The 26,609-nt window shown below is 47.6% G+C and overlaps 1 protein-coding gene across 7 annotated transcripts in view; it reads right to left on the bottom strand.

Moving 5' to 3' along the window:
• The window catches only part of LOC147125317 (septin-6), a 110,768-nt gene that overhangs the window by 17,236 nt on the left and 66,923 nt on the right, over window positions 1-26,609 (bottom strand). For 6 of the 7 annotated variants that reach the window (XR_015079989.1, XM_086001122.1, XM_086001142.1 and 3 more), the window contains 3 exons: window positions 15,545-15,706; window positions 1,902-1,998; window positions 198-366 (listed from right to left, as the gene is read on the bottom strand). Coding sequence is in view for 6 of the 7 variants with exons in the window: in XM_086001122.1 (XP_085857248.1) it covers window positions 198-366; window positions 1,902-1,998; window positions 15,545-15,706 (428 nt within the window). In the remaining variant the exon portion in view is untranslated. The remainder of the gene's footprint in view (window positions 1-197; window positions 367-1,901; window positions 1,999-15,544; window positions 15,707-26,609) is intronic. The other variant, XM_086001162.1, reaches the window with a different exon arrangement.

The raw sequence follows: 26,609 nt of genomic DNA, 5'->3' as shown, positions 1-26,609 counted from the left end.
GCCTTCTGTGGTAGAGAATTCCACAGGTTCACCACTCTCTGGGTGAAGAAATTCCTCCTCATCTCAGTCCTAAATGGCTTACCCCTTATCTTCAGACTGTGACCCCTGGTTCTGGACTCCCCCGCCATCGGGAACATTCTTCCTGCATCTAGTCTGTCTAGTCCTGTTAGAATTTTACAACGCCTGTGACACTGTACCTGAAAGGTTTGTTATCGGGGTCTGTGTCCTTGAATCCCATCTCCTCCAGCTTACAGCGTCGGTACAGCTCATAGTGACGGGCATGCGTCTGCTCCCGAAGGTCCTCCATGTTGACTCGGATTAGCATCTCTCGCAGTTTCACAAAGTCGCAGTGGTTTTCGTTCTCCACTGCATCGCAATTCAAGAGTTGTTAAAAAAAAAAACCCATACAATTAAAATAAATAAATACATTAGATGTGTTTTCCCCATCGCAAAGCCAAATAGCGACCACGCAGATGCCGCCTATTTATTCATTTCAGGTTTGCTCCATTTGGCCACTGCTGTAGCGCCCCCACGTTCACCAGGGAGAGAGTATTGGAGGTGGGGCGAGGCAGTAATGCCCAGAGACGCTCCTCCGCAGTGTTGCTCAATTGTATCCGCACGTTCGAGGAATGCATCCAAATGGCCTGCACTTTTAGCTGAAGGCATGTAGTGGCAGAATGAGGGTGAACGAAAGGAAAGGGGAGCTGTAAATCAAAGCTCCAGTTAAAACCGGCAGTAGTGGAACTACTGACCGACACACTGGATGAAGAGGTTTGAAACCGTGTTCGGATGGTAATTGTGTCAGGTCATGCCTGATGGGGACTTTGACAGTAATCCTCGCCACATGTCTCCATAAAGTAGCACCACTTCCTGGTGCTCTCCTAGCAATAGATTTGGTGAAAGCTATGGAAAGAGGATGGAGTTAGGATTTCTCTCAGAGATCATCCTACTACCCAATGATAATCGACCATTATCGAATACAAAGAAAGCTGATGATCTGCATATTTCCCCATTTTTCCTCTTCTCCGAATTGTGTTTTTTCTTTATATCCACCCTCCCTTGGTAGGCCACCATTCTATGGACAGCAGGTGCCCTCCAGACCCTCAACCAAGTCCTCAGTTTCATGTGCGAGCCTAGAGTGAGTGGACCATGGAACGTCACGACAGAGCCGGGCCCCGCACTCATGCCGGTGCTGCCAGACAGCAATCTGGAGCAGAAACCCTGGACAATTAGCCCCCTCCGACACAAGAGCCCAAATTGTGGCGCTTTTACTGCCTGGCCAAAGATCAGCTAACTCAGCACAGGCGCTGACTAATCACCAATTAAACACATCAAGTGGCGATAGCCAAGTCACAGGGAATGGAACTCCTCGGTGACCCATTTGGTGGTGCTCGACAGAGAACATCACCAAATACAGGAAAGCTGGAGTCACTGTAAAATACCAGCCTGCAGAGTTGCTACACGATGCACACACACTGCAGCTGGATAAATAACCAGTGAAATAACAACTTCTACAACGTCAGTGACGTGGCTGGATCTGGGATACAGTAAAAGCCTTGCGTACGGCATGCACTTCCTGCGAGTGTCACATTCTGCACTAACCTCTCCGTCACACTATTATAAAATAGTGCACCCGCGGACCACACGGTGCATTGAGGTTAATGCGCAGCAAAATGTTTTTCTTTTGTCAGAGATGGGGGGGGGGGGGGGTGGGGAAGGAGAAAGTGAATGCAAACGTTTTTTTGGACGGTGATTTTGATTGCACTGCATTATGCTAGATATTTAGAGGAAGCCATCAACATGCATTATTGTTTGGCAGCAAAAAATTGGAATCAGTCGATCGACCGGAGGTAGTCGTTAGTGAAGATTTGTACCATTACTTAACCCTAAAACCAGCTTACCCTGCACAGTGCCCCAGGGGTACTGGCGTGCTTTCATCATCTTGTTCCCAATCTTTATTTCCTCTGTGCTTCCAACTACAGCAAAAGGCAAGTGTGCCTGAAATACATAAATCAGTAAAAGTGAATATATTAACTGCACTGATAAAATAATTTCCAATACTAATCCTACTGGCTTTATTCTTCAATCATAGAGCACAGAAGGAGGCCATTCGGCTCATCATGCCTGTACTGGCTCTTTGAAGAGAGCTATCCAATCAGTCTCACTCCCCTGCTCTTTCCCCAATCGCCTTGCAAATGTTTCCCTTTTTAGTATATATCCAATTATCTTTTGAAAGTTACTATTTAGGAACATGAGTAGGCCATTTCGTCCCTCGAGCCTGTTCCGCCATTCAATGAGATCATGGCTGGTCTGTGATCTAACTTTGGCCCATGTCCCTTAATACCTTTGGTTAACAAAAAGCTATCAATCTCAGATTTAAAATTACCAATTGATCTAGCATCAGTTGCCGTTTGCGGAAGAGAGTTCCAAACTTCAACCACCCTTTGTGCGTAGAAGTGTTTCCTAATTTCACTCCTAAAAGGTCTGGCTCTAATTTTTAGACTCTGTCCCCTAGTCCTAGAATCCTCAACCAGCAGAAATAGTCTGTCTCTATCGACCCTATCTATTCCCCTTAATAACTTGAAAACTTCGATCAAATCACCTCTTAACCATCTAAATTCCAGGGAATACAACCCTAATTTGTGTAATCTCTCCTCGTAACTTAACCCTTGAAGTCCGGGTATCGGTCTGGTAAACCTACGCTGCACTCCCTCCAAGGCCAGTAATATCCTTCCTAAGGTGTGGTGCCCAGAACTGCTCCCAGTGCTCCAGGTGTGGTCTAACCAGGGTTTTGTACAGCTGCAGCATAACTTCTACCCCCTTGTACTCTAGTCCTCCAGATATAAAGGCCAGCATTCCATTAGCCTTTTTGATTATTTTCTGTACCTGTTCATGACATTTTAATGATCCATGTACCTGGACCCCCAAGTCTCTTTGGACATCCACTGTTTTTAGCTTTTCACCATTTAGAAAGTACTCTGTTCTATCCTTTTATGGGCAAAGTGGATGACCTCCCATTTGCTTACATTGAAGTCCATTTGCCACAGTTTTGCCCATTCACTTGATCTATCAATAGCCCTTTGTAATTTTATGCTTTTATCTACACCGCCTACAATGTCGCCTATCTTTGTATCATCGGCAAATTTGAATATGTGACTTTCTATCCCATCATCCAAGTCATTAATAGTTGAGGTCCCAACACAGATCCCTGCGGGACACCACTAGTCACATCCTGCCAATTTGAGTACCTACCCATTATCCCTACTCTGTCTCCTGCCGCTCAGCCAATTTCCTAACCAGGTCAATAATTTGCCCTCAACTCCGTGGGCTTCTACCTTAGATAACAGTCTCTTATGAGGGACTTTATCAAATGCCTTCTGGAAGCCCATACAAATAACATCCATAGACATTCCCCAGTCCACTACTTTAGTCACCTCTTCAAAAAATTCAATCAGGTTTGTCAGGCACCTACCCTTTACTAATCCCTGCTGGCTCTCTCTGATCAGCTGAAAATCTGAGGTGTTCAGTCACCCCATCATCATTAATTATAGACTCTAGCAATTTCCTGACGACAGATGTTAGGCTAACTGGTCTTTAGTTCCCTGGTTTCCCTCTCACTATTCTTAAATAGCGGAGTGACATGCGTAATTTTCCAATCTAAAAAGGAACAGTTCCTGAATCGAGAGCGCTTGGGAAGATTATAGTTGGGGCATTTGCAATATGCTCACCTACTTCCCTTTAAAACCCTGGGATGGAAGCCTGGGGATGTGTCACTTTTAATCTGCTTCCACCACCCTTTCAGGCAGTGTATTCCCGATCGCAATTTGCGGAGTAAAAAAATTCTCATCCCCCCCCAGCTTTTTTGCCAATTACCTTAAATCTGTGTCCTCTGGTTACTGACCCTCCTGCCACTGGAAACAGTTTCCCTCTATCTACTCCATCAAAACACCTCATTATTTTGAACCCCTCATTATTTTGAACACCTCTATCAAATTTCCCATTAACCTTCTCTGCTCCAGCTTCTCCACATAACTGAAGTCCCCCATCCCTGGTACCATTATGGTAAATTTCCTCTGCACCCTCTCCAAGTCCCTGACATCCTTCCTAAAGTGTGGTGCCCAGAAATGGACTCAATACTCAAGCAAAGGCCTAAACAGTGATTTATAAATAACAACAGAACATGCTGGAAAAACTCAGCAGGCCAGGCAACATCCGTGGAGAGAGAAATAGAGTCAACGTTTCAGGTCGAAACCCTTCGTCAGGACTGAAGAAACACAGGAAATGAAACAGATTAAAAGGCCAGTTTGGAGGCTGGGAGAGAACAAAAGAGAAGTGAAGAGACATTAAGAGGTATTCAAAACCAGACGAGATGGTGATAGGACTAGTGGAGACAAAAGACGGCTCTAGATTAGGTGTGAAATGCGCTGGCAGAATGAGAGACAGTTGCCATGTGGGAGAGAGAAAAAGGGGGAAGGGCCAAAACAAAGGTGTGGATAAAAAATATATAAAAATGTAATAGGGGCCGAGGTTATGATCTGAAGTTGTTGAACTCGATATTGAGTCCAGAGGGCTGTAAAGTGCCTAATCGGAAGATAAGGTGCTGTTCCTCGAGTTTACGCTGAGCTTCCGTGGAACAATGCAAGAACCCGAGGACGGTGAGGTCCGAGTGGGAATGGGGCGGTGAATTAAAATGACAGGCGACCGGACGAAGGGTTTCGACCTGAAACGTTGACTCTATTTCTCGCTCCACGGATGTTGCCTGGCCTGCTGAGTTTTTCCAGTATTTTCTGTTGTTATTTCAGATTTCCAGCATCGGCAGTATTTTGCGATCGTACTAGTGATTTATAAAGGTTTACCATAACTTCCTTGCTTTTGTACTCTATGCCTCTATTCATAAAGCCAAGGATCCCGTGTGCTTTTTTGACAGAAATTCTCAACCTGCCCAGCCTGGTTCAAAGATTTGTGATCATTAAGCACGGGGGAACTATCAGAATGGAATAATCACAAAGTAGAGATAGTGCACTTGTGTTTCACAGTCAGAAGCACTGCAACGTTCTGGGCAGAACACAACAAACTTAATAGCAGCAGCACTTGAGGTCACGGTGCACAGTTAACTTACACTGTTCGGAATTAAACGGAGCTTTAAAGTGAGACAGTGACTTGCCCTGCAGCCACGGTATCCATGTTTGTGGAGTGTTCATTCTTACATTACAGATATGGTGTTGTGAAGAATACGGTCACCCACACACGCGGGTAGAGCGTCCAGCTCGGGCATTAGGCATGCACATCAACGCAAAGCCCACATGGCAGACTTCGCCACTCGAGGGCTCATTGACTGACTGCGCAGCGACAGCTGGGGCTGCAAGCACTGCAGGGACAAGATGACGACCTTGTTTACTTCATGCTCCAGTGGAATGTCAGTGCTTCTAAACTCACTCAAAGTAATTGCAGCAGATGCAAGAGCGGAAATAAAATGACAGCAGATTTAGGCTTAGTTATTAGAGCTTTAGCATGCAGAAATTACTCTCTGATTAATCGCAACATGCATCAAGAATGCTATTATTCAGACAAAGTTTTGAAGATGACAAAACAGAGTATGATAAATGTAGGACTCTGAACAAAGCCACAAAGCAGATCCTGGGGGGGGGGGGGGGGGGGAAGGGAGAAACAGGGGAAAGGGGTGGGGGGGGGGAGGGAAACGAGAGGGGGGGGGGGGGGAAAGGAGAACACGGGGGGGGGGTGTAGGGAGAACAGGGGAGAGGGGGAGAAGGGGGAACAGGAGAGAGGTGGAGAACGAGAGGGGGGTACAAGAGAGGGGGGAACGAGAGCGAGGAAGCACTAGAGACAGGTAGACTGCGTGAGACAGAGACACGTACAGATCCTGCATTCTCCGCATTCACCCCACACACACCCTGCACACTGCATTCACCCCACACACACACCCTGCACACTGCATTCACCCCCCACACACCCTGCACACTGCATTCACCCCACACACACACCCTGCATTCACCCCACACACACCCGGCACACTGCATTCACCCCACACACACTGCATTCACCCCCCACACACACCCTGCACACTGCATTCACCCCCCACACACACTGCACACTGCATTCACCCCCCACACACACTGCACACTGCATTCACCCCCCACACACACCCTGCACACTGCATTCACCCCCCACACACACCCTGCACACTGCATTCACCCCACACACACTCTGCACACTGCATTCACCCCCACACACACACTGCATTCACCCCACACACACAATACAATACAATACAAATCGCTTTATTGGCATGATAAGGTACATCTTATGTTGCCAAAGCATCAAAATACATTTATGGTTGAACACAAACGCGGTTCCATTCATACAGTGTATAAACAGGTATATCCCTGAGTTTATAAATATATTTTCGCCTTGTTTATATATACTCTTGTCTTAGTTTACTGGTTGTCCCTCTGTTCATGGCAAGCTGTAACATAGTGTGCCGCCAGTGTTACACAGCTTCTCTCCTCCCCCAGTAGGAATGGGAGTTTTTGGTTGTCAGTCAGATTTCTGAATTCAGGGCATATTTGTGAGAATTTTTGATAGAAATTCTCTCTGATGCCCTGATATTTTCCACAGGCTGTGAGGAAGTGCATCTCTGTCTCAACTACTCCCTGACTGCAGTGAGAGCATATCCTGTCTTCTCTTGGCAGCCTGGTCTGCCTGTGTCTGCCTTTTTCGATCGCTAGGCTATGTTCGCTAAGTCTGTACCTTGTCAAGGTTCTTCTCAGTTTGTTATCCTTTACCATGGTCAGGTAATCAGCTATGTTGTATTGTCTGTTTAGGGCCAAGTAGCAATTGAGTTTGCTTTGGGTTTTTGTTGTTTCTGCCCAATATGACAGATATTTTTCCTTTTGCTTAGCGACGATTGTGTTGGGTCGAATTCTTTGTGTTACCCTGTCACTGTCCTGGGGCTGGTTATTGTTAGTATTGTTATTAGTTACTTTATTGAGTCCCAGGACTAGTTGACTGAGGGTATTCTTCTTTATGGTCAGCTCTTGGCATTTCAGGGCGTCGTAGTGATAGCATTGGGGGTTGCTCATTTGTAGGTGATTCCAAAATTTGGTGGCTCTTTTTTGGATAGTGATTATTAATGGGTATTGGCCTAGTTCCGCCCTGCATGCGTTGTTTACTGTTTTCCTTTGAGTCCGGAGGATACTTTTACAGAATTCCGCATGTAGGATCTCAATTGGGTGTTTGTCCCATTTTGCAAAATCTTGTTGTGTTAGTGGTCCCCAGACCTCACTGCCATAGAGTGCAATTGGTTCAATTACTGATTTGAAAATTTTGAGCCAAATGCTAATTGGGATTTCTATTTGGATTGATTTTTTGATGGCATAGAAAGCCCTTCTTGCTTTCTCTTTCAGTTCATTCACAGCCAGTTTGAAGTTTCCCGTAGAACTGATTTTTAAGCCCAAGTATGTGTAGTGAGTGGTTTGTTCAATTTTGGTTGTTCCTACTGTGAAATTTATTGTGGGTCCATGTTGTTTGGATCTTTGCTGGAACACAAGGACTTTGGTTTTTTGGGGATTTATTGTCAGGGCCCAAGTCTGGCAGTACGACTCCAGCAGGTCCAGGTTCTGCTGTAGACCCTCCTTAGTTGGTGACAGCAGAACCAGGTCGTCGGCATAGAGGAGGAATTTAACCTTGGATTCATATAGGGTGAGGCCGGGTGCTGTAGATTGTTCAAGTAGTTTTGCCAATCCATTAATGTAAATATTAAAGAGTGTCGGTGAGAATGGCGAGCCCTGCGTCACCCCCCGCCCCTGTGGGAAGTATTTTGTTTGTTTGTCTCCAATTTTAACTGCACATTTATTGTTTGTATACATTGATTTAATTACATCATATGTTTTCCCTCCTACCCCGCTTTCGATAAGTTTCAGGAATAAACCGTCATGCCAGATGGAGTCGAAAGCCTTCTGGAAATCTACAAAGCATGCGTAGATTTTGCTTTTGTTATGGTGAACGTGTTTGTCAATTAGGGTCTGTAGGGTGAAGATATGATCGGATGTTCTATAGTTTGGCAGGAATCCAATTTGGCTTTTACTCAAGACATTGTGCTCTTCAAGGAAGTTTATAAGTCTTTTGTTTATGATGCTACAGAATACCTTCCCCAGGTTACTGTTTACACAGATGCCTCGATAGTTGTTTGGGTCGATTTTGTCCCCACTTTTGTATATGGGTGTTATGAGTCCTTTGTTCCAGATGTCAGGGAAATAACCGACACTCAGAACCAAGTTGAAGAGTTTTAGGATAGCCAGTTTCAGTTTGTCGTCTGCGTGTTTAATCATCTCGTTTAGTATGCCGTCTGTCCCGCAAGCTTTTCCTGGTCGCAGGTCCTTGAGTTTTTCAAGAAGTTCTTTTTCTGTTATTATGGCGTCTAGCGGGTTTTGGTTATCTTTTATGGCCATTTCAAGCTTTTCAAGTTTTTTGCGTATTTGGTGTTGCTCTGGTCCTAGTGTGTTTTTCTGGTATAATTTTTCAAAGTGGTTTACCCATGTGTCCCCATTTTGAATGGACAAATCGTCGTGTTGTTTTTTGTGTAGTGTTTTCAAGTTGTCCCAGAAACAATTCGACTCAATGGATTCCTCCATGGAGCTGAGTGTATTCTTAATAAATTGCTCTTTTTTGGTCCTGAGTGCGTTTCTGTATTGTGTTAGCGTCTGACAATAAGTAAGGCGTAATTCCTCGTTTTCTGGATGTCTGTGTTTTTGGTTTGATAGTTTTCTAAGTTTTTTCCTCATGTTATGGCAATCATGGTCAAACCATTTTTCATAGTTTTTTGTTTTGGGTTTGTTCTTGCGAGCTTTCAAGTTTGCATTTGTTGCCAAATTATCAAAAATATTGTTTAGTTTACTAACTGCCCGGTTTACGCCTTCTTTATTGTGAGTGTATATGTTATCCAGAAAGGTGTCTAAGAGAGCTTGAGTTGATGCATTGCTAATTGTTTTCTGGTATTTTTCCGTGTCGTTTTTGGCCCATCTGTACGATTTTTTGGTGTTGTACAGTTTACTGGGTTGTGTTTCTATGTTGTTTGTTTCTGTCTTTTTGAGAAACATAGTAATTTGACTGTGATCTGACAGTGTTGTTTGTGGTTTGACTGTGAATGCTCTGAAAGAGGATGGGTCCAAGTCTGTAATCATATAGTCTACTGTGCTGCAGCCAAGAGGTGAGCAGTAGGTCGATCTTCCTAGGAGGTCTCCTATGAACCTACCATTGACAATGTACAGACCCAGGTTTCGACAGAGCTGTAGTAGCTGTTTACCGTTGGTATTTGACTGCTTGTCGCAGTTATGCCTGTATGGAAGGGAAGGGATGTCAAAGTGGTTATTCCCGAATACGTAATTGTTTCCCTGATTATTGGTGAAGTCTGGTTCTTCGCCCGTTCTTGAATTGAGGTCCCCACAGATCAACACGTTCCCCTGGGCCTGGTATTGGATAATTTCCCCCTCCATGTTGGAGAAGGTGTCCTCTTTGTAGTACGGGGAATCGATTGGAGGGATATAAAGTGCGCAAATGTAAACATCTTGGGTGTTTGAGATAATCTCCCTCTCAAGTTTGAGCCACATATGGTTTTCGCCCTTTTTTATAAATTTGATGTAATTCTTAAGTTCTGTTTTAAACCAGATCAGTATGCCTCCGGAGTCTCTGCCTTGGGTTACACTTGGTAATTTATTGGAGGGGACCACTAGCTCAGTGTACCCTTGGGGACAGCCGGTGTGTCCTTTTCCTTTATACCAAGTTTCCTGTAAAATGATAATATCTAGATCTTTAGTTTCCTCTATGAACTCTGGGGTCCTACTCTTCACTTCTCGCAGTGAAGAGCGTAGACCTTGGATATTCCAGGTCGAAATATATAAGGATTTCATGTTAAGTTTTATCTTTTTCTATGATAGGTTAAAGAGTGGTACGTGTTTGTCATGTCTAAGTGTGGGGAAAAAAAAAAGATCACCCCAGTTGTCTACAAAAGTTAATACAATTTGGTTACAGTTCTCACACTGCACACTGCATTCACCCCCCACACACCCTGCACACTGCATTCACCCCCCACACCCTGCACACTGCATTCACCCCCCACACCCTGCACACTGCATTCACCCCACACACACCCCGCACACTGCATTCACCCCCCACACACACCCCGCACACTGCATTCACCCCACACACACCCTGCATTCACCCCCCACACACCCTGCACACTGCATTCATCCCACACCCTGCACACTGCATTCACCCCCCACACACCCTGCACACTGCATTCACCCCCCACACACCCTGCACACTGCATTCACCCCACACACACACCCTGCACACTGCATTCACCCCACACCCTGCACCCTGCATTCACCCCACACACCCCGCACACTGCATTCACCCCACACCCTGCACACTGCATTCACTCCACACACACCCTGCATTCACTTCACACACCCTGCACACTGCATTCACCCCACACACACCCTGCATTCACCCCACACCCCGCACACTGCATTCACCCCACACACCCTGCATTCACCCCACACACACCCTGCATTCACCCCACACCCCGCACACTGCATTCACCCCACACCCTGCACACTGCATTCACCCCCCACACACTGCATTCACCCCCCACACACCCTGCACACTGCATTCACCCCACACACACCCTGCACACTGCATTCACCCCATCACCACACACCCTGCACACTGCATTCACCCCCCACACACCCTGCACACTGCATTCACCCCACACACACCCTGCATTCACCCCCCACACACCCCGCACACTGCATTCACCCCACACACACCCTGCACACTGCATTCACCCCACACACACCCTGCATTCACCCCCCACACACCCTGCACACTGCATTCACCCCACACACACCCTGCACACTGCATTCACCCCACACAGACACCCTGCATTCACCCCACACCCTGCACACTGCATTCACCCCCCACACACTGCATTCACCCCCCACACACCCCGCACACTGCATTCACCCCCCACACACACCCTGCACACTGCATTCACCCCACACACACCCTGCATTCACCCCCCACACACCCTGCACACTGCATTCACCCCACACACACCCTGCATTCACCCCACACACACCCTGCACACTGCATTCACCCCCCACACACACCCTGCACACTGCATTCACCCCCCACACACCCTGCATTCACCCCACACACACCCGGCACACTGCATTCACCCCCCACACACCCTGCACACTGCATTCACCCCCCACACACCCTGCACACTGCATTCACCCCACACACCCTGCACACTGCATTCACCCCACACACACCCTGCATTCACCCCACACACCCTGCACACTGCATTCACCCCCCACACTGCATACACACCCCGCACACTGCATTCACCCCCCACACACACCCTGCATTCACTCCACACACCCTGCACACTGCATTCACCCCACACCCTGCACACTGCATTCACCCCATCACCACACACCCTGCACACTGCATTCACCCCCCACACACCCTGCACACTGCATTCACCCCCCACACACCCTGCACACTGCATTCACACCACACACACCCTGCACACTGCATTCACCCCACACACACCCTGCACACTGCATTCACCCCCCACACACCCTGCACACTGCATTCACCCCACACACACACCCTGCATTCACTCCACACACCCTGCACACTGCATTCACCCCACACCCTGCACACTGCATTCACCCCATCACCACACACCCTGCACACTGCATTCACCCCCCACACACCCTGCACACTGCATTCACCCCCCACACACCCTGCACACTGCATTCACCCCCCACACATCCTGCACACTGCATTCACCCCCCACACACCCTGCACACTGCATTCACCCCACACCCTGCACACTGCATTCACCCCACACACACACCCTGCACACTGCATTCACCCCACACACACACCCTGCACACTGCATTCACCCCCCACACACTGCATTCACCCCACACACACTGCATTCACCCCACACACACCCTGCACACTGCATTCACCCCACACACCATTCACCCCCCACACACCCTGCACACTGCATTCACCCCCCACACACCCTGCACACTGCATTCACCCCACACACCCTGCACACTGCATTCACCCCCCACACACCCTGCATTCACCCCCCACACACCCTGCATTCACCCCCCACACACCCTGCATTCACCCCCCACACACCCTGCACACTGCATTCACCCCACACACACCCTGCATTCACCCCCCACACACACCCTGCACACTGCATTCACCCCACACACACCCTGCATTCACCCCCCACACACACCCTGCACACTGCATTCACCCCACACACCCCGCACACTGCATTCACCCCACACACACACACTGCATTCACCCCACACACCCCCTGCACACTGCATTCACCCCCCACCCCCCCGCACACTGCATTCACCCCACACACACACCCTGCACACTGCATTCACCCCCCACACACCCTGCACACTGCATTCACCCCATCACCACACACACACACAGCATTCTCCCCATTGCCACATGCACATATACCGTGGTACCGATAAGGAGCAAAGGCCACATTCACCTCTGGTGGCGCAGACCATGGTCTCTGCAACATACATACAAGATCTCTAGAAAACTGCTGAACCTTTGCTCTCGGGTTCTCCGTGACCTTAGGGCCACATTTTATTTTTGCTCCGGGGTCACTCAAGAACAACCCTGCTTTTTACTGCACCCACATGGTCCCCTGGTGCGCTGTGGAAGAATGCACAAAGTTCATGCCACTTAACTGGATGTTTCGTCTGTCGAGTGGCACACCCGATTGTAGCGACTGCAGATGGCGATTTTAGCAGCCGAATACTGCTGCTGGAGGACAGGTTAACGGCTCTGTTCAAACAGCGGGCAGAGGTGCCTCACAGTAAGCATTCACCCACTAATAATCGCCAACAGTAATTTCTACCCTTTGTTGTCAAAAACAACCTCTTTCAGTGTTGCCATATGCCGCTATGCCCATAATAGTTCTCCGTGTTGTGATGCACTGTCAGTTTAAATACTGGAGCAGGGCCGCTCTGTCCAGGAAGTTCACAAAAACAAAATCGGCTCCACATAACAGCTTAAAACAAGAGTGATTTTCCTGTAGAAATTGCAACTTAAAGCGGCTCTTCTGTCTGTCTGTCCGTTCTCTATACGCTTGAAAGTTAGAGAGCGTACCGACGCGCGCGTCGCCTCAAAAGAAAGCTTGCGATTCCGGACCGGTCATAGGTGTATTTACGTTTCGGCCGGACAAAAACCGCGCCCGCAGTATCCGAAAAACGTTCAGCCTTCCGCTCATTAGCATCTCATTAGCGACCGTGTGACGTCGAGGTCGACCAATCGGACGGCGGGTTCCTTCCTACAGTCGAGTGACTCGACGATTGACCAATCCTACGCTTCGGTGACCTGACCGGTCGACCAATCGGTGCGTGTGTGGGCGGGCCTTATCCTTCTGAACCGAGGTGAGTGGCCGCCATCTTGATTTTTCACAATTTTTTCCCCCACACTTTGTGTGTTAGGGAACTAAGGTAAATATTTTAATGATGTGTTAGGGAATGAAATAACAATTTAATAGAGGGGGGGGGGGGGGAAGAGAGCGCCTCGGGAAATCGCGGGGGGGGGGGGGGGGAAAGAGAGAGCCTCGGGAAATCGCAGGGGGCTCGCGCCTCCCGCACTGACCGCGCATGCGCCGCCCACACTGACCGCAGCAGCCGTCCATCAGCCGCGCGATACGCGGGGGACCTCAGCTCCGGACCTCGGGCGCTAGGCAGGGGGAGGGGCCGGAGAGAGGGACAGAGGGGAGTGGGGGAGCGGGGGAGGTGGGGGTGGGGAGGGAGGGAGGGAGAGGAGGGGAGGGAGGGAGAGGAGGGGAGGGGAGGGAGGGGAGGGAGAGGAAGGGATAGGACAGGGAGAGGACAGGGAGAGGACATGACAGGGAGAGGGGGGACACACAGGGGCAGGGAGACCAAGCGCCCCAAAATTGCCCTCGCAACGCGGGGCTCCCCAGCTAGTCCATTATAAAATGGCTGCGCTGAACTTCACATACAGTCATGACTGACTAGATTTTAGGCCTACATAGAAACCACGTGAGTAATTATGTTCTGAGTGACAGAACTGTGCACCAGGGAAAAATTCTTCACAAAGTGTCGAGAACGTGGGACACACTGCCCCAGCAGGTCATCGATACAGGGTCAATGGAGCTGATTAAACGCCACACAGATAGGGAGAAAAGTCTAGGATTAAAAAAAAGACGAGAGCTGTAATGGCTTGTAAAAATGGTGGAGCAATAATTTGGCAGCTCAAATGGGCTGCTTGGCCTAAACCCATTCTTGGATCGGTGCCTTTTAACTGTTTACCTGAACTATCAAAACTCAGGGTAAATTAGTCAGAACTTTCTGCACCTTGTGAAAATAAGCTCTTTAAAAAAAATAAAAATAAAGAGCAGCTATTAACATTTCCATCAGCCCCAGTACCCACCCTATGTAACTTCCGTATTGTGAAGTAGTGAAACTAGTGGATGTTATTTAACGACACCATGGATTAAGGGGTACAGTAATGGTTATGGTACCAACTTAGCCAAGCAACCCAGAGGTCGAGAGTTCAAATCCCACCATGGCAAGCTGTGACATTTAATTCGATAAACTTGGCAATTTGAGGTCTGGGACCAGAAAGAAAATGAGCATCAATTGTGCCGAAAATCTGGAAAATGCTGGAAATACTCAGCCGGTCAGGCAGCATCTGTGGCGAGAGAAACAGAGTTAACGTTTCAGGTCAGTGACCTTTCATCATCGACCTGAAACGTTAACTCGGTTTCTCTCTCCACAGATGCTGCCTGGCCTGCCGAGTATTTCCAGCATTTTCTGTTTTTTTTTTTACATTTCAGAGTTCCAGCAGCCGCAGTATTTCGCTTTCATCACGAAAATCTAACAGGCTCACTGTCCATCGGGGAAGGGAACCGGGCCAGCCCTACCCGGTTTGGCTGACATGCAATCCCAGCCCCAGGCTATAGGGCCGACACTCGGATGTTCCCCTAGCAACTAGGAGTGCGCAATAAATCCAGCCTCGTCGCAATCGCCCATGTCCCAAGAACAAGTTAAACGAAAGCCAGCTGCATAACATAAATGAACAACTTGCCCAATTCCAATCTCAGACAAAAAATGCTTCTCGTATAATATATTGGCCACAAAATAATTTTCCCTCCCAGTTAACCTGCCAAATTTTTACTATGATTTACCAAACAACGCGTAGGACACTGGTTTGGATACAAGCCAGTTTATATGCTCCTTGCTAAATCTGCAATGCAATGCCACCTTTATATTCTGCCCATATTCTTCTCTTGAACCAGACAGTGTGCGTGTCTGGTAGTTAGTTGTTAACTAACACCTGGAGCACAGTGCACCGATTAGCCAGACCATAATTTCTGGTTCAGTCTGAAGTTAAACAAAAAAAAACACAAACCCGCCAGCAAACTCACATTCATAGTTCCATTGATCTCTGCCACAGTCTCATCATCTGTCGGGAACTGGTAGATCTGCACTCCGTTGCTGACCAGTTCGCTCATTATCTTGATCTTGAATTTCTGGAGTTCATTCTTGGAAATGGAATCTGCTTTGGCAATGATTGGGATGATGTTGACCTGAAGGATGACCAGAAAGGACGGGGTTTGACGTAAGAAAACTACTAGGCACTTGGTCTAAGCGTTAAACAAAGCTTTAATCAACTGTTTTACAACATGGAGGTCTAGTTGTGTCCTTCACTAGTTCCCGTTAAGCATGTCCTGCGCAAGCTGGGCCCGTGCCCGAGTATTTATACTCTCCCTGGACAGTGCCACCAGCAGGCCGCTCAGTATTATTTCATAAGTCTTTCTTTCACGAATGACTGATTCATGTCAAGGTTTAAATGTTTTCTGCGGAGTGTAGGTTTACACAAGATGACAGCTCGTGGGAGTTTAGAGTTGTACGTACGCAAATGCACACAGTATTGCGAACAAAATTGCGAGCCGGAGGCACAAATTGCAATTTGGGGGGGAAAGAGATGATACAATAGCAGACTGGGAGCTGAACGTTCCTGGTTACTTACAACACTAGAATACTTCAAAAGCCTGAAGAAAATGGAAGATACTACGAGGGTAGTGACTCACAAGGAAGCAGCGGCCTTTCCCCAAAAGTCTGTTGAATTTTGCTGTGGGCAAGAGTTGATTTAATGGTCTTTGCTCCTTTTGCAGGATTAATAAGGTTACTTACATTAATATGTTATGACATTGTGGCAGAATCTGACTAAAACAGCTTATTGCTGTTGGGGTAGTTTTTGGTGAGAAACTTGAGTTACTGTATAAAATGTTGACTTTCTCCAAAGGGCAGAAGGGAGGCTTAAATAAAATGATAGATGAGGTGACTGGGGATCTTTTAAATTCTGCTTTATTCAGGTAAGTCTCTGATTTCTAATTGTAATTCTTCCAATTCAAGCTGCAAAGACAAGTGTAATCACTAGGTGACTTCTTACAAAAGCAGTTATTTCGAGAGGTAGTATTAAATTTCCATGTGATTACTTGGATCAGTGGCTATATGATGGAGGAATATACACATTTGGTTGGCTATCAGTTATCCAGAAATCTCTCTTAACCGGCAAAATTCAGGAGTAGGTTCAGGTACGTTTTACAGGAAACTTTCTGATATCCGGCACTGACGGTACGGCACCAGCTCGGGCCAATCAGAAGTGCCGGACATACCAGCGTTAATGTTAAAACATACGGAACTGAAAAGCTGTGTGTGAATCAACAAACCCTGTTGCTTAGCAACAGCTTCAAAACAGTCGGCTGCAGCTGCAAGCGTCTCTAGCTGAAGCTGTTGCTATAGCTACAGACCTTGCAGTGCCTGACTGGGAAAAAAAAAAGCAACGAGAACTAAAAAAACTTATAGAAAACGGCTCCTGATTTTTGCCGTTAGATCGAGTATTCCGGACATATAACCTCCGGATAAACCAAAGTTTCCTGTACTATATATTAGTGGCCGTGTAACTGGGGTTCCTGGATCTGTGGCCGTGTAACTGGGGTTCCTGGATCTGTGGCCGTGTAACTGGGACTCCTGCACCTGTGGCCGTGTACAGGGCTCTCGTACCTTGGTAAATATACCTCTCTGTAATCCGGACTTTTTGACCAACCGGCACCACGCTGGTCCCGTATAAAAAAAGTTTCCTGTACATAGAATGGTAAAGCACAGAAACGAAACAGGCCATTCGGCCCAACATGTGTATGCTCCATATGAGCCTCCTCTCACCTTACTTCATCTCATCAACACATCCTTCTATTCCTTTGCTCTCGTACTTATTTAGCTGCTTTTTGCATAACATGCTGTAGAGCACTGGTTCTTTACTTTCTCTCCCTGTCACTCCTCTACACACACACACCAAATCTAGTTTCCATAGTTCAAATCTGCATTACAGCAAATGCACTTCCAGGAAGAAAATCTTGCTGGTTAAATCCAAAATTCTTTGGTAACTTCGCCCTCTGGGAATGGAGATTATGAGAGAACTGGAATGACGTGTTCATTTTTAAAAACTAAAACAAGAGACACATTTTTGGTTAATGCAGAGAACTTATCTTGTTAGATTTAGCTCGAGGTCTAACTGAACATCTATTCACTGCTGCATATTGGGAGGCAGTAGTTCCAATCACTTCTGTACATGTTACCCATGCTGCTGTACAATTGTACTGCACTTCAGTGGTTCTGCTTTGACAGGAAGTTGATAATTTCCCAGGCAATGTTGATCTTTTAATTTGCACAATCAAAATCAAACTTTCCCAATGGATTGGAGTGTAGAAGCTTCTGTATTTTTTTTTATATAAAGTAGACAGTCTGCACCCAGAGTACTGCTGCACTGTAACTAGATATTGAGAAGCTGAGTACCGCTGGAGTTGATCCTATCACTGTGGAGAAGTGTTTGTAGAAACTACTTCTACTTTGACAACATTTTTTTTTTTTTTTTAGTACTTTCATATTTATGTCTCATTGACGCAGGCTGAAGTGTGAATATATGTGCACCAAGGTGTGATGCATGACAGCAGCATTGTTGTGTTTGAGTATATAGCAGGAATAGCATCACCAGATGCAAAATATAGCTTATTTCATGTTTTATGTCCATAGAAACATAGACGATAGGAGCAGGAGTAGGCCATTCGGCCCTTCGAGCCTGCTCCGCCATTCAATGAGATCATGGCTGATCATCCAAATTCAGTACCCTGTCCCTGCCTTCTCCCCGTATCCCTTTAGCCTTAAGAAATATATCCAACTCTTTCTTGAATATATTTAATGAACTGGCCTCCACCGCCCTCTGTGGCAGAGAATTCCACAGGTTCACCACTCTCTGGGTGAAGAAATTCCTCCTCATTTCAGTCCTAAATGTCCTACCCCTTATCCTTAGACTATGACCCCTGGTTCTGGACTCCCCGGCCATCGGGAACATCCTTCCTGCATCTAGTCTGTCCAGGCCTGACAGAATTTTATAGGTTTCGATGAGATCCCCTCTCAATCATCTAAACTCCAGTGAGTATAAGCCCAATCGACACAATCTCTCCTCATACGTCATTCCTGCCATCCCAAGTATCAGCCTGGTGAATCTTCGCTGCACCCCTTCCATGGCAAGAACGTCCTTCCTCAGGTAAGGCGACCAAAGCTGCACACAATACTCAAGGTGCGGTCTCACCAAGGCCCTGTACAACTGCAGCAAGACATCCTTGTTCCTGTACTCGAACCCTCTTGCTACGAAGGCCAACATACCATTTGCCTTCTTAACCGCCTGCTGCACCTGCATGCTTACCTTCAGCGACTGGTGCACAAGAACACCCAGGTCTCTCTGCACTTCCCCTTCTCCCAATCTATTGCCATTCAAATAATAATCTGCTTTCCTGTTTTTGCCACCAAAGTGGATAACCTCACATTTATCCACATTATAGTGCATTTGCCATGTTTCTGCCCAATCACCCAACCTGTGTGGAGTAGTGTTGGTGTTGGAGGAGATTCCTACTGACTGGCAGTACTAAGAGGGTAGAGAGTTTTCTGAGCAGGTAAATCTTTGGAGATCTGGGATATTGCACTTTCTAGTCACCAGCAGTTCAGAAGGGCATGTTTGAAGGAATGATTCATTGAAGTGATGTGTTGGCCAAGAGCCTGTGCCCCACTGGAACATTGTGGTAATGCAGTGTGGCTAGGATCAATCTCTGCTAGATGGAGAGAGATTTCCAGTTTGGAGGTAGCTGCACTACTGGATTATTGTGCTGTCAAGATCTACCCAGGGTGAACATTAGCAGCATTATGTGGAGAACAGGCACGGTTTCTCTTGTAACTCCAGTGTATCGAGATGTGTGGCCTGTTGGACTCGGGGGGGAATCAAGGGATATGGAGATCGGGCAGGGAAAGTGGCGTTGAGGTCGACGATCAGCCATGATCTTATTGAATGGCGGAGCAGGCTCGAGGGGCCAAATGGCCGACTCCTGCTCCTATTTTTTTTTATGTAGAGTGTTCAGGAGGAGAAAGAAAAGGGGGTGGGGGGAGGCAGCAGTGTTAGAAAAGGATTCCATCACCACACTGGAACATCAGGGTCTCCTGCGGGTTGTGCTAATACAGAATCTATACGGATAATTACTAAATAGGTATGGAAATGGTATAATTCTTCATTTGCATTACAGGCCACCGAACAGTGGAAATGGGATGAAGGGGAAGTTCCGCACAGTTCAGAGAGATATGCAAGAACAACAGGGCAAAGTGGGGAAGACTTCTGAATACTGCTTCCTAGATCTGTGTGTTTCTGGTCCCACAAGGAAAGAAACATTGCCCAATTCAGTTCTGGGAGGTGAAGGAAGGCAAATAACTGACGAGAGGAGGAGAGCAACTGTCTGCAGACACAGCCCCGAGTTGGGAGGGACCAAAAGTTATAGCTATCGGGAAAGAGTGAACCAGCTGGGGCTCTTTACTCTAGAAAAGGGAAGGCGGAGGAGTGATCTAATAGCGGCCTTTAAAATTATGAAGGTTTGATAGGGTAGACGTAGAGATGATGTTTCCACCTGTGGGGTAGTCCAAAGCTAGGGGTTATAAATGTAAAATAGTCACCAATCAATCCAATAAGGAATTCAAGAGAAACTCCTTTATACAGAGATCATGTAACTACTGGATTGTCGTAAAAACCACCTGGTTCACGAACGTCCTTTAGGGAAGGAAATCTGCCGCCCTTACCCGGTCTGGCCTATATGCGTCTCCAGACCCACTGCGATGTGGTTGACTCTTAACTGCTCTCTGAAATGGCAAAGCAAGCGGCTCACCACCATGTTCTCAAGGGCAATTAGGGATGGGCAATAAATGCCGGCCTTGCCAGCGACGCCCACATCCCATGAATGAATTAAAAAAAAAATTTTTTATTTAAAGAGTGGCGAGGATGTGGAACTTGCTACCATATGGAATGGTTGAGGCGAATTTTAGATATACATACAAGAGGAAGATACATAAGTACATGAGGGAGAAAGGAATAGGAGGGTATGCCGATGGGGTTAGATGAAGTAGGGTGGGAGGAGGCTCATGTAGAGCATAAACACAGACAGAGCACGTGGGCTGACTGGCATGTTTCTGTGCTGTAAATTCTAGGAACGCCACGAACATCCGTGAATGACGCACTGAAGTGTTAGCCCTTGGAGCTCCAGAGGCTGGACGCTGATAACTCTCAGTTAATGATTACTAGTAGGTGGATTAAATAAAATGAGCGAGATAGTCCTTCGTGAAGCTGTTAAATGTTTGATAGAAGTCTGCATTCCTAAAGCATTCCAAGCTCTCGTTCCTCCTTTTTCCAGCAAAGGGTAAATAAAGGCTTCCTTATCACTAGAAGGACAGTTAGAACAAGAGCCCAATGAGGTTTTATTTTGAGGCAATGTGACCCTCTAAATGAACAAGATACGTCTGCCCTGCTACCCCTCCAAGGCTGGTCCCCAGGCCCCTGTGGTTGAGAAGGCAAGGTGGGCAGCCTGCTCCTGGGCTGTTGCCAATGCCAATCTTTGCCTGCTACTAGTAAATAGATAACAGTGACTCCAATGAGCTAGCCCACCGCATTTTCCCTCGCCTGTGCAGCGACAATTACTGATAGCTTAGTGGGTAAAGATGCTGCCCTGGTGTTGTGGCGATAAATCGATCACCAAAAAATCCCAGGTTTAATTCTTTGGATAGAACTTTCTACTCCGACAGGGGTGTTATAACTAACGCGCAGCCAATCTGGTATTGCCCGACACAGCACAGCCTGAAACTCCGCACTGATTTAGTGATCTCAGAGATACCAGAAAAAGATAGCTGGTGTGGGGAAACAGAAATAGTCACACTGCAGTAGCGAGTACTCTTCTAAAGTGGGAGTTAGATATTACACTCTGTATCTGACTGGGAAATGCTCAATACCGACAGTGGATGTAAAAAAAATAGAACTGTCAGGGTGATTGGTTAATCCTACCCTTGCAGGGAGCACAGCTCCGAGATAGGGCTCCAAAACTGTAGCCCTAAAAAAAGAGACTTGAATTTCTATAGCGCCTTTCACGACCACCAAACGTCCCAAAGCGCTTTACAGCCAATAAAGTACTATTTGAAGTGTGGTCACTGTTGTAATGTGGGAAAAGCGGCAGCCAATTTGCGCACAGCAAGCTCCCACAAACAGCAATGTGATCATGACCAGATAATCTGTTTTAGTGATGTTGATTGAGGGATAAATATTGGCCCAGGACACCAGGGAGAACTCCCCTCCCTCCTAAGCTGTCCGACCTGCATTCCCAGTGAGTGTGGCTTCTTGCTGGAAGCATGTAGTCACCCCTAGTATTCCCATTCCCCAGCCTCGACATCCCATCGCGGCAAGCGTTCAATTTGGAAGAGAAAATATGATTCTCTTGATTTCACAGCAACAGCTCTAATGCAGAATAATGAGGTTAAAGTTTAAAGTGGACAGCACACCCAAGCTTCAGCTAGTTTTTTATTTCCCCGCACAATCTAAACCTTTTGATTAACTGGCTTATAATCCTTCACAACAACTGAACTCTTGGACACAACCTTCTGAAAACCAAAATTACCCAAAAGAGGAAAAAAGAGAGAAATTAGGAGAGAAATCAAATTGTTATTGTTTGTATGTCCTCGTGACTGGAGATCACCGAGCATCAGCACATTCAACAAAAAAGGAGCAAACAGGAAGCACCTGCCTCGGACCTCAACTGTAATCAGCCATGAGACACAGAAACTCTCTTCCCCCACCCAAATTTTAACATTTATTTTCTCTCCTTGGAGTCTCTTTCATGACAGATACCACCCCCCAAATAGTGAACCTTCCCCAAGGCCTCTGCCAATAGCACTTAGTAAACGGCAGTCACCAAGTGCACTGGAGCAATAACCTGCTAACTGACGCCCAGTTTGGGTTCCGCCAGGGCCACTCGGCTGCTGACCTCATTACAGCCTTGGTCCAAACATGGACAAAAGAGCTGAACTCAAGAGGTGAGGTGAGAGTGACGGCCCTTGACATCAAGGCAGCATTTGATCGAGTGTGGCATCAAGAAGCCCTAGCAAAACTGAAGTCAATGGGAATCAAGGGGAAAACTCTCCATTGGTTGGAATCATACCTAGCACAAAGGAAGTTGGCTGTGGTTGTTGGAGGTCATTCATCTCAATCACATGACATCACTGCAGGAGTTCCTCAGGGCAGTGTCCTAGGCCCAACCATCTTCAGCTGTTTCATCAATGACCTTCCCTCCATCAGAAGGTCAGAAGTGGGGATGTTCGCTGATGTTTGCACACTGTTCAGCACCATTCGAGACTCGTCAGATACTGACGCAGTCCGTGTCCATATGCAGCAAGACCTGGACAACATTCAGACTTGGGCTGACAAGTGGCAAGTAACATTCGCACCACACAAGGGCCAGGCAATGACCATCTCCAACAAGCGAGACTCTAACCATCTCCCCATGACATTCAATGGCATTACCATCGCTGAATCCCCCACTATCAACATCCTGGGGGTTACCATTGATCAGAAACTGAACTGGACCAGTCATATAAATACTGTGGCTACAAGAGCAGGCCAGAGGCTGGGAATTCTGCGGCGAGTGTCTCCTCTCGACTCCCCAAAGCCTTTCCACCATCTACAAGGTGCAAGTCAGGAGTGTGATGGAATACTCTCCACTTGCCTGGATGAGTGCAGCTCCAACACTCAAGAAGCTCGACACCAATCAGGATAAAGCAGCCCGCTTGATTGGCACTCCATCCACCACCTTCAACATTCACTCCCTCCACCACCGGCGCACTGTGGCTGCAGTGTCTACCATCTACAAGATGCACTGCAGCAACTCGCCAAAGCTCCTTCAACAGCACCTTCCAAACCCGCGACCTCTACCACTTAGAAGGACAAGGGCAGCAGACGCATGGGAACATCACCACCTACAAGTTCCCCTCCAAGCCACACACCATCCTGACTTGGACCTGTATCGCCGTTCCTTCACTGTCGCTGGGCCAAAATCCTGGAACTCCCTTCCTAACAGCATTGTGGGTGTACCTACACCATATGGACTGCAGCAGTTCAAGAAGGCGGCTCACCACCATCTTCTCAAGGGCAATTAGGGATGGGCACTAAATGCAGGCCTAGCCAGCGACGCCCACATCCCATCAATGAATTAAAAAAAGTCAACCAAACCCACCCTTCTGTATATGAGTGGGGGGGGGGGGGGAAAAAGTGCGTCACCGCCAGTCACCCAACTGCTCATAGCAGGTAGGCCAGTTTGAGTCACAGCCGAGACAGCCATTTGAAAGAAAAAAAGAAAAGAACGTGCATTTATGTAGCGCCTTACATGACCTCAGGATGGCCCAAAAGGCTTTACAGCCAATGAAGTACTTTTGAAGTGTAGCCACTGCTGTAACGTAGGGAAAAGCGCCGACCTGGAACTCGCTGCCGAAGGGTGGTGGAAGCGGAGACGATCAATGATTTCAAAAGGACATTGGATAGGCACTTGAGGGAACTAAACCTGCAGGGCTACGCGGATAGAGCGGGGGAATGGGACTAACTGGATTGCTCTACAGAGAGCCGGCATGGACTCAATGGGCCGAATGGCCTCCTTCTATGCCGTAATGACTATGACTAATTTGCACACAGCAAGGTCCCACAAATCTGTATTTTGGTGGTATTAGGAGGGGTAAATATTGGCCAAGACACTGGAGGGAGCGCCCCTGCCCTTCTTCCAAATAGCACCATGGGATCTTTTTACGTCCACCTGAGGGGGCAGACAGAACCTCAGTTTAAACAACCGAAAAGACATCAATTCTGACCGCGCAGCACTCCCATAATACCTTGCGGAAGTGTCAGCCTTGATTATGTGCTCAAGTCCTGGCATGGTGCTTGAACCCACGACCTTCCGATTGAGAGGGGAAGAGTGCTACCACTGAGACAAGTCTGAACTTCACTCTGGTGGAGCTATGGGCCCATTGGGTCCAACATCACTATTTTGTATCTGCTGTGTGCATAGATTCTAACGCCCATCCGAGATTGTGCATGGCAACAACAGGCATCAGGAATTTAAATTATGAGGAATAATCAAGACGAGCAGGCTGATTTTCTTTGAAAGAGAGATTTGAGGTTTTTTTTAAATTTTTTTTAAAATTCATTCCTGGGATGTGGGTGTCGCTGGCAAGGCCAGCATTTATTGACCATCTCCAATTGCTCGAGAAGGTGGTGGTGAGCCGCCTTCATGAACCGCTGCAGTCCGTGTGGTGAAGGTACTCCCACAGTGCCGGTAGGGAGTGAGTTTCAGGATTTTGACCCTGCGACGATGAAGGAACGGCGATATATTTCCAAGTCAGGGTGGTGTGTGACTTGGAGGGGAACTTGCAGGTGATGGTGTTCCCATGCACCCGCTGTCCTTGTCCTTTCAGGTGGTAGAGGCGCGTTTGGGAGATGCTGTCGAAAAAGCCTTGGCGAGTTGATGCAGTGCATCTTGTAGATGGTACACACTGCAGCCACAGTACGCTGGTGGTGGAGGGAGTGAATGTTTAAGGTGGTGGCTAGGGTGCTAATCAAGCGGGTTGCTTTGTCCTGAATGGTGTCGAGCTTCTTGAGTGTTGTTGGAGCTGCACTCATCCAGGCAAGTGGAGAGTATTCCATCACACTCCTGACTTGTGCCTTGTAGATGGTGGAAAGGCTTTGGGGAGTCAGGGGGTGAGTCACTCGCCGCAGAATACTCAGCCTCTGACCTGCTCTTGTAGCCACAGTATTTATATGGCTGGTCCAGTTAAATTTCTGGTCAATGGTGACCCCCAGGATGTTGATGGTAGGGGATTTGGCAGTGGTTAGACTCTCACTCATTGGAGATGGTCATTGCCTGGCACTTGTGTGGCGTGAATGTTATTTGCCACTTATCAGCCCAAGCCTGAATGTCGTCCAGGTCTTGCTGCATGCGGGCATGGACTGCTTCATTATCTGAGGTGTTGCGAATGGAACTGAACACTGCAGTCATCAGCAAACATCCCCACTTCTTGACCTTATGATGGAGGGAAGGTCATTGATGAAGCAGCTGAAGATGGTTGGGCCTAGGACATTGCCCCGAGGAACTTCTGCAGTGATGTCCTGGGGCTGAGATGATTGACCTCCAACAACCACAACCATCTTCCTTTGTGCTAGGTATGACTCCAGCCAGTGGAAAGTTTTCCCCTTGATTCCCATTGACTTCAGTTTTACTAGGGCTCCTTGATGCCACACTCGGTCAAATGCTGCGTTGATGTCAAGAGCAGTCACTCTTACCTCACCTCTGGAATTCAGCTGTTTTGTCCGTGTTTGGACCAAGGCTGTAATGAGGTCTGGAGCCGAGTGTTCCTGGTGGAACCCAAACTAAGATCAGTGAGCAGGTTATTGGTGAACAAATGCCACTTGATAGCACTGTCAATGACACCTTCCATCACTTTGCTGATGATCGAGAGTAGACAGATGGGGCGGTAATTGGCCGGATTGGACTTGTCCTGCTTTTTGTGGACTGGAAAAGGCTGGGCAGTTTTCCACCTCGTCAGGTCGATGTCAATGTTGTAGCTGTACTGGAACAGCTTGGCTAGCGGCGTGGCTAGTTCTGGAGCACAAGTCTTCAGCACGACAGCCAGTATGTTGTCAGGGCCCAAAGCCTTTGCTGTATCCAATGCGCTCAGCCGTTTCTTGATATCACGTGGAGTGAATTGAATTGGCTGAAGACTGGCTTCTGTGATGGTGGGGATCTCGGGAGTAGGCCGATATGGATCATCCACTCAGCAGTTCTGGCTGAAGATGGTTGTAAACGCTTCAGCCTTGTCTTTTGCACTCACGTGCTGGGCTCTGCCAACATCGACGATGGGGATACTCATGGAGCCTCCTCCTCCCCCCGTTAGTTGTTTAATGGTCTACCACCATTCACGAATGGATGTGGCAGGACTGCAGAGCTTTGATCTGATCCGTTGCTTGTGGGATCACTTAGCCTTGTCTATAGCATGCTGCTTCTGTTGTTTAACGTGCATGTAGTCCTGTGT

Source organism: Somniosus microcephalus, chromosome 1, assembly GCF_052327205.1.
Source record: "Somniosus microcephalus isolate GS21.2 chromosome 1, FLI_Smic_1.0, whole genome shotgun sequence".
Taxonomy (NCBI): Eukaryota; Metazoa; Chordata; class Chondrichthyes; order Squaliformes; family Somniosidae; genus Somniosus; species Somniosus microcephalus.
This window is presented reverse-complemented; position numbering and strand designations above follow the sequence as displayed.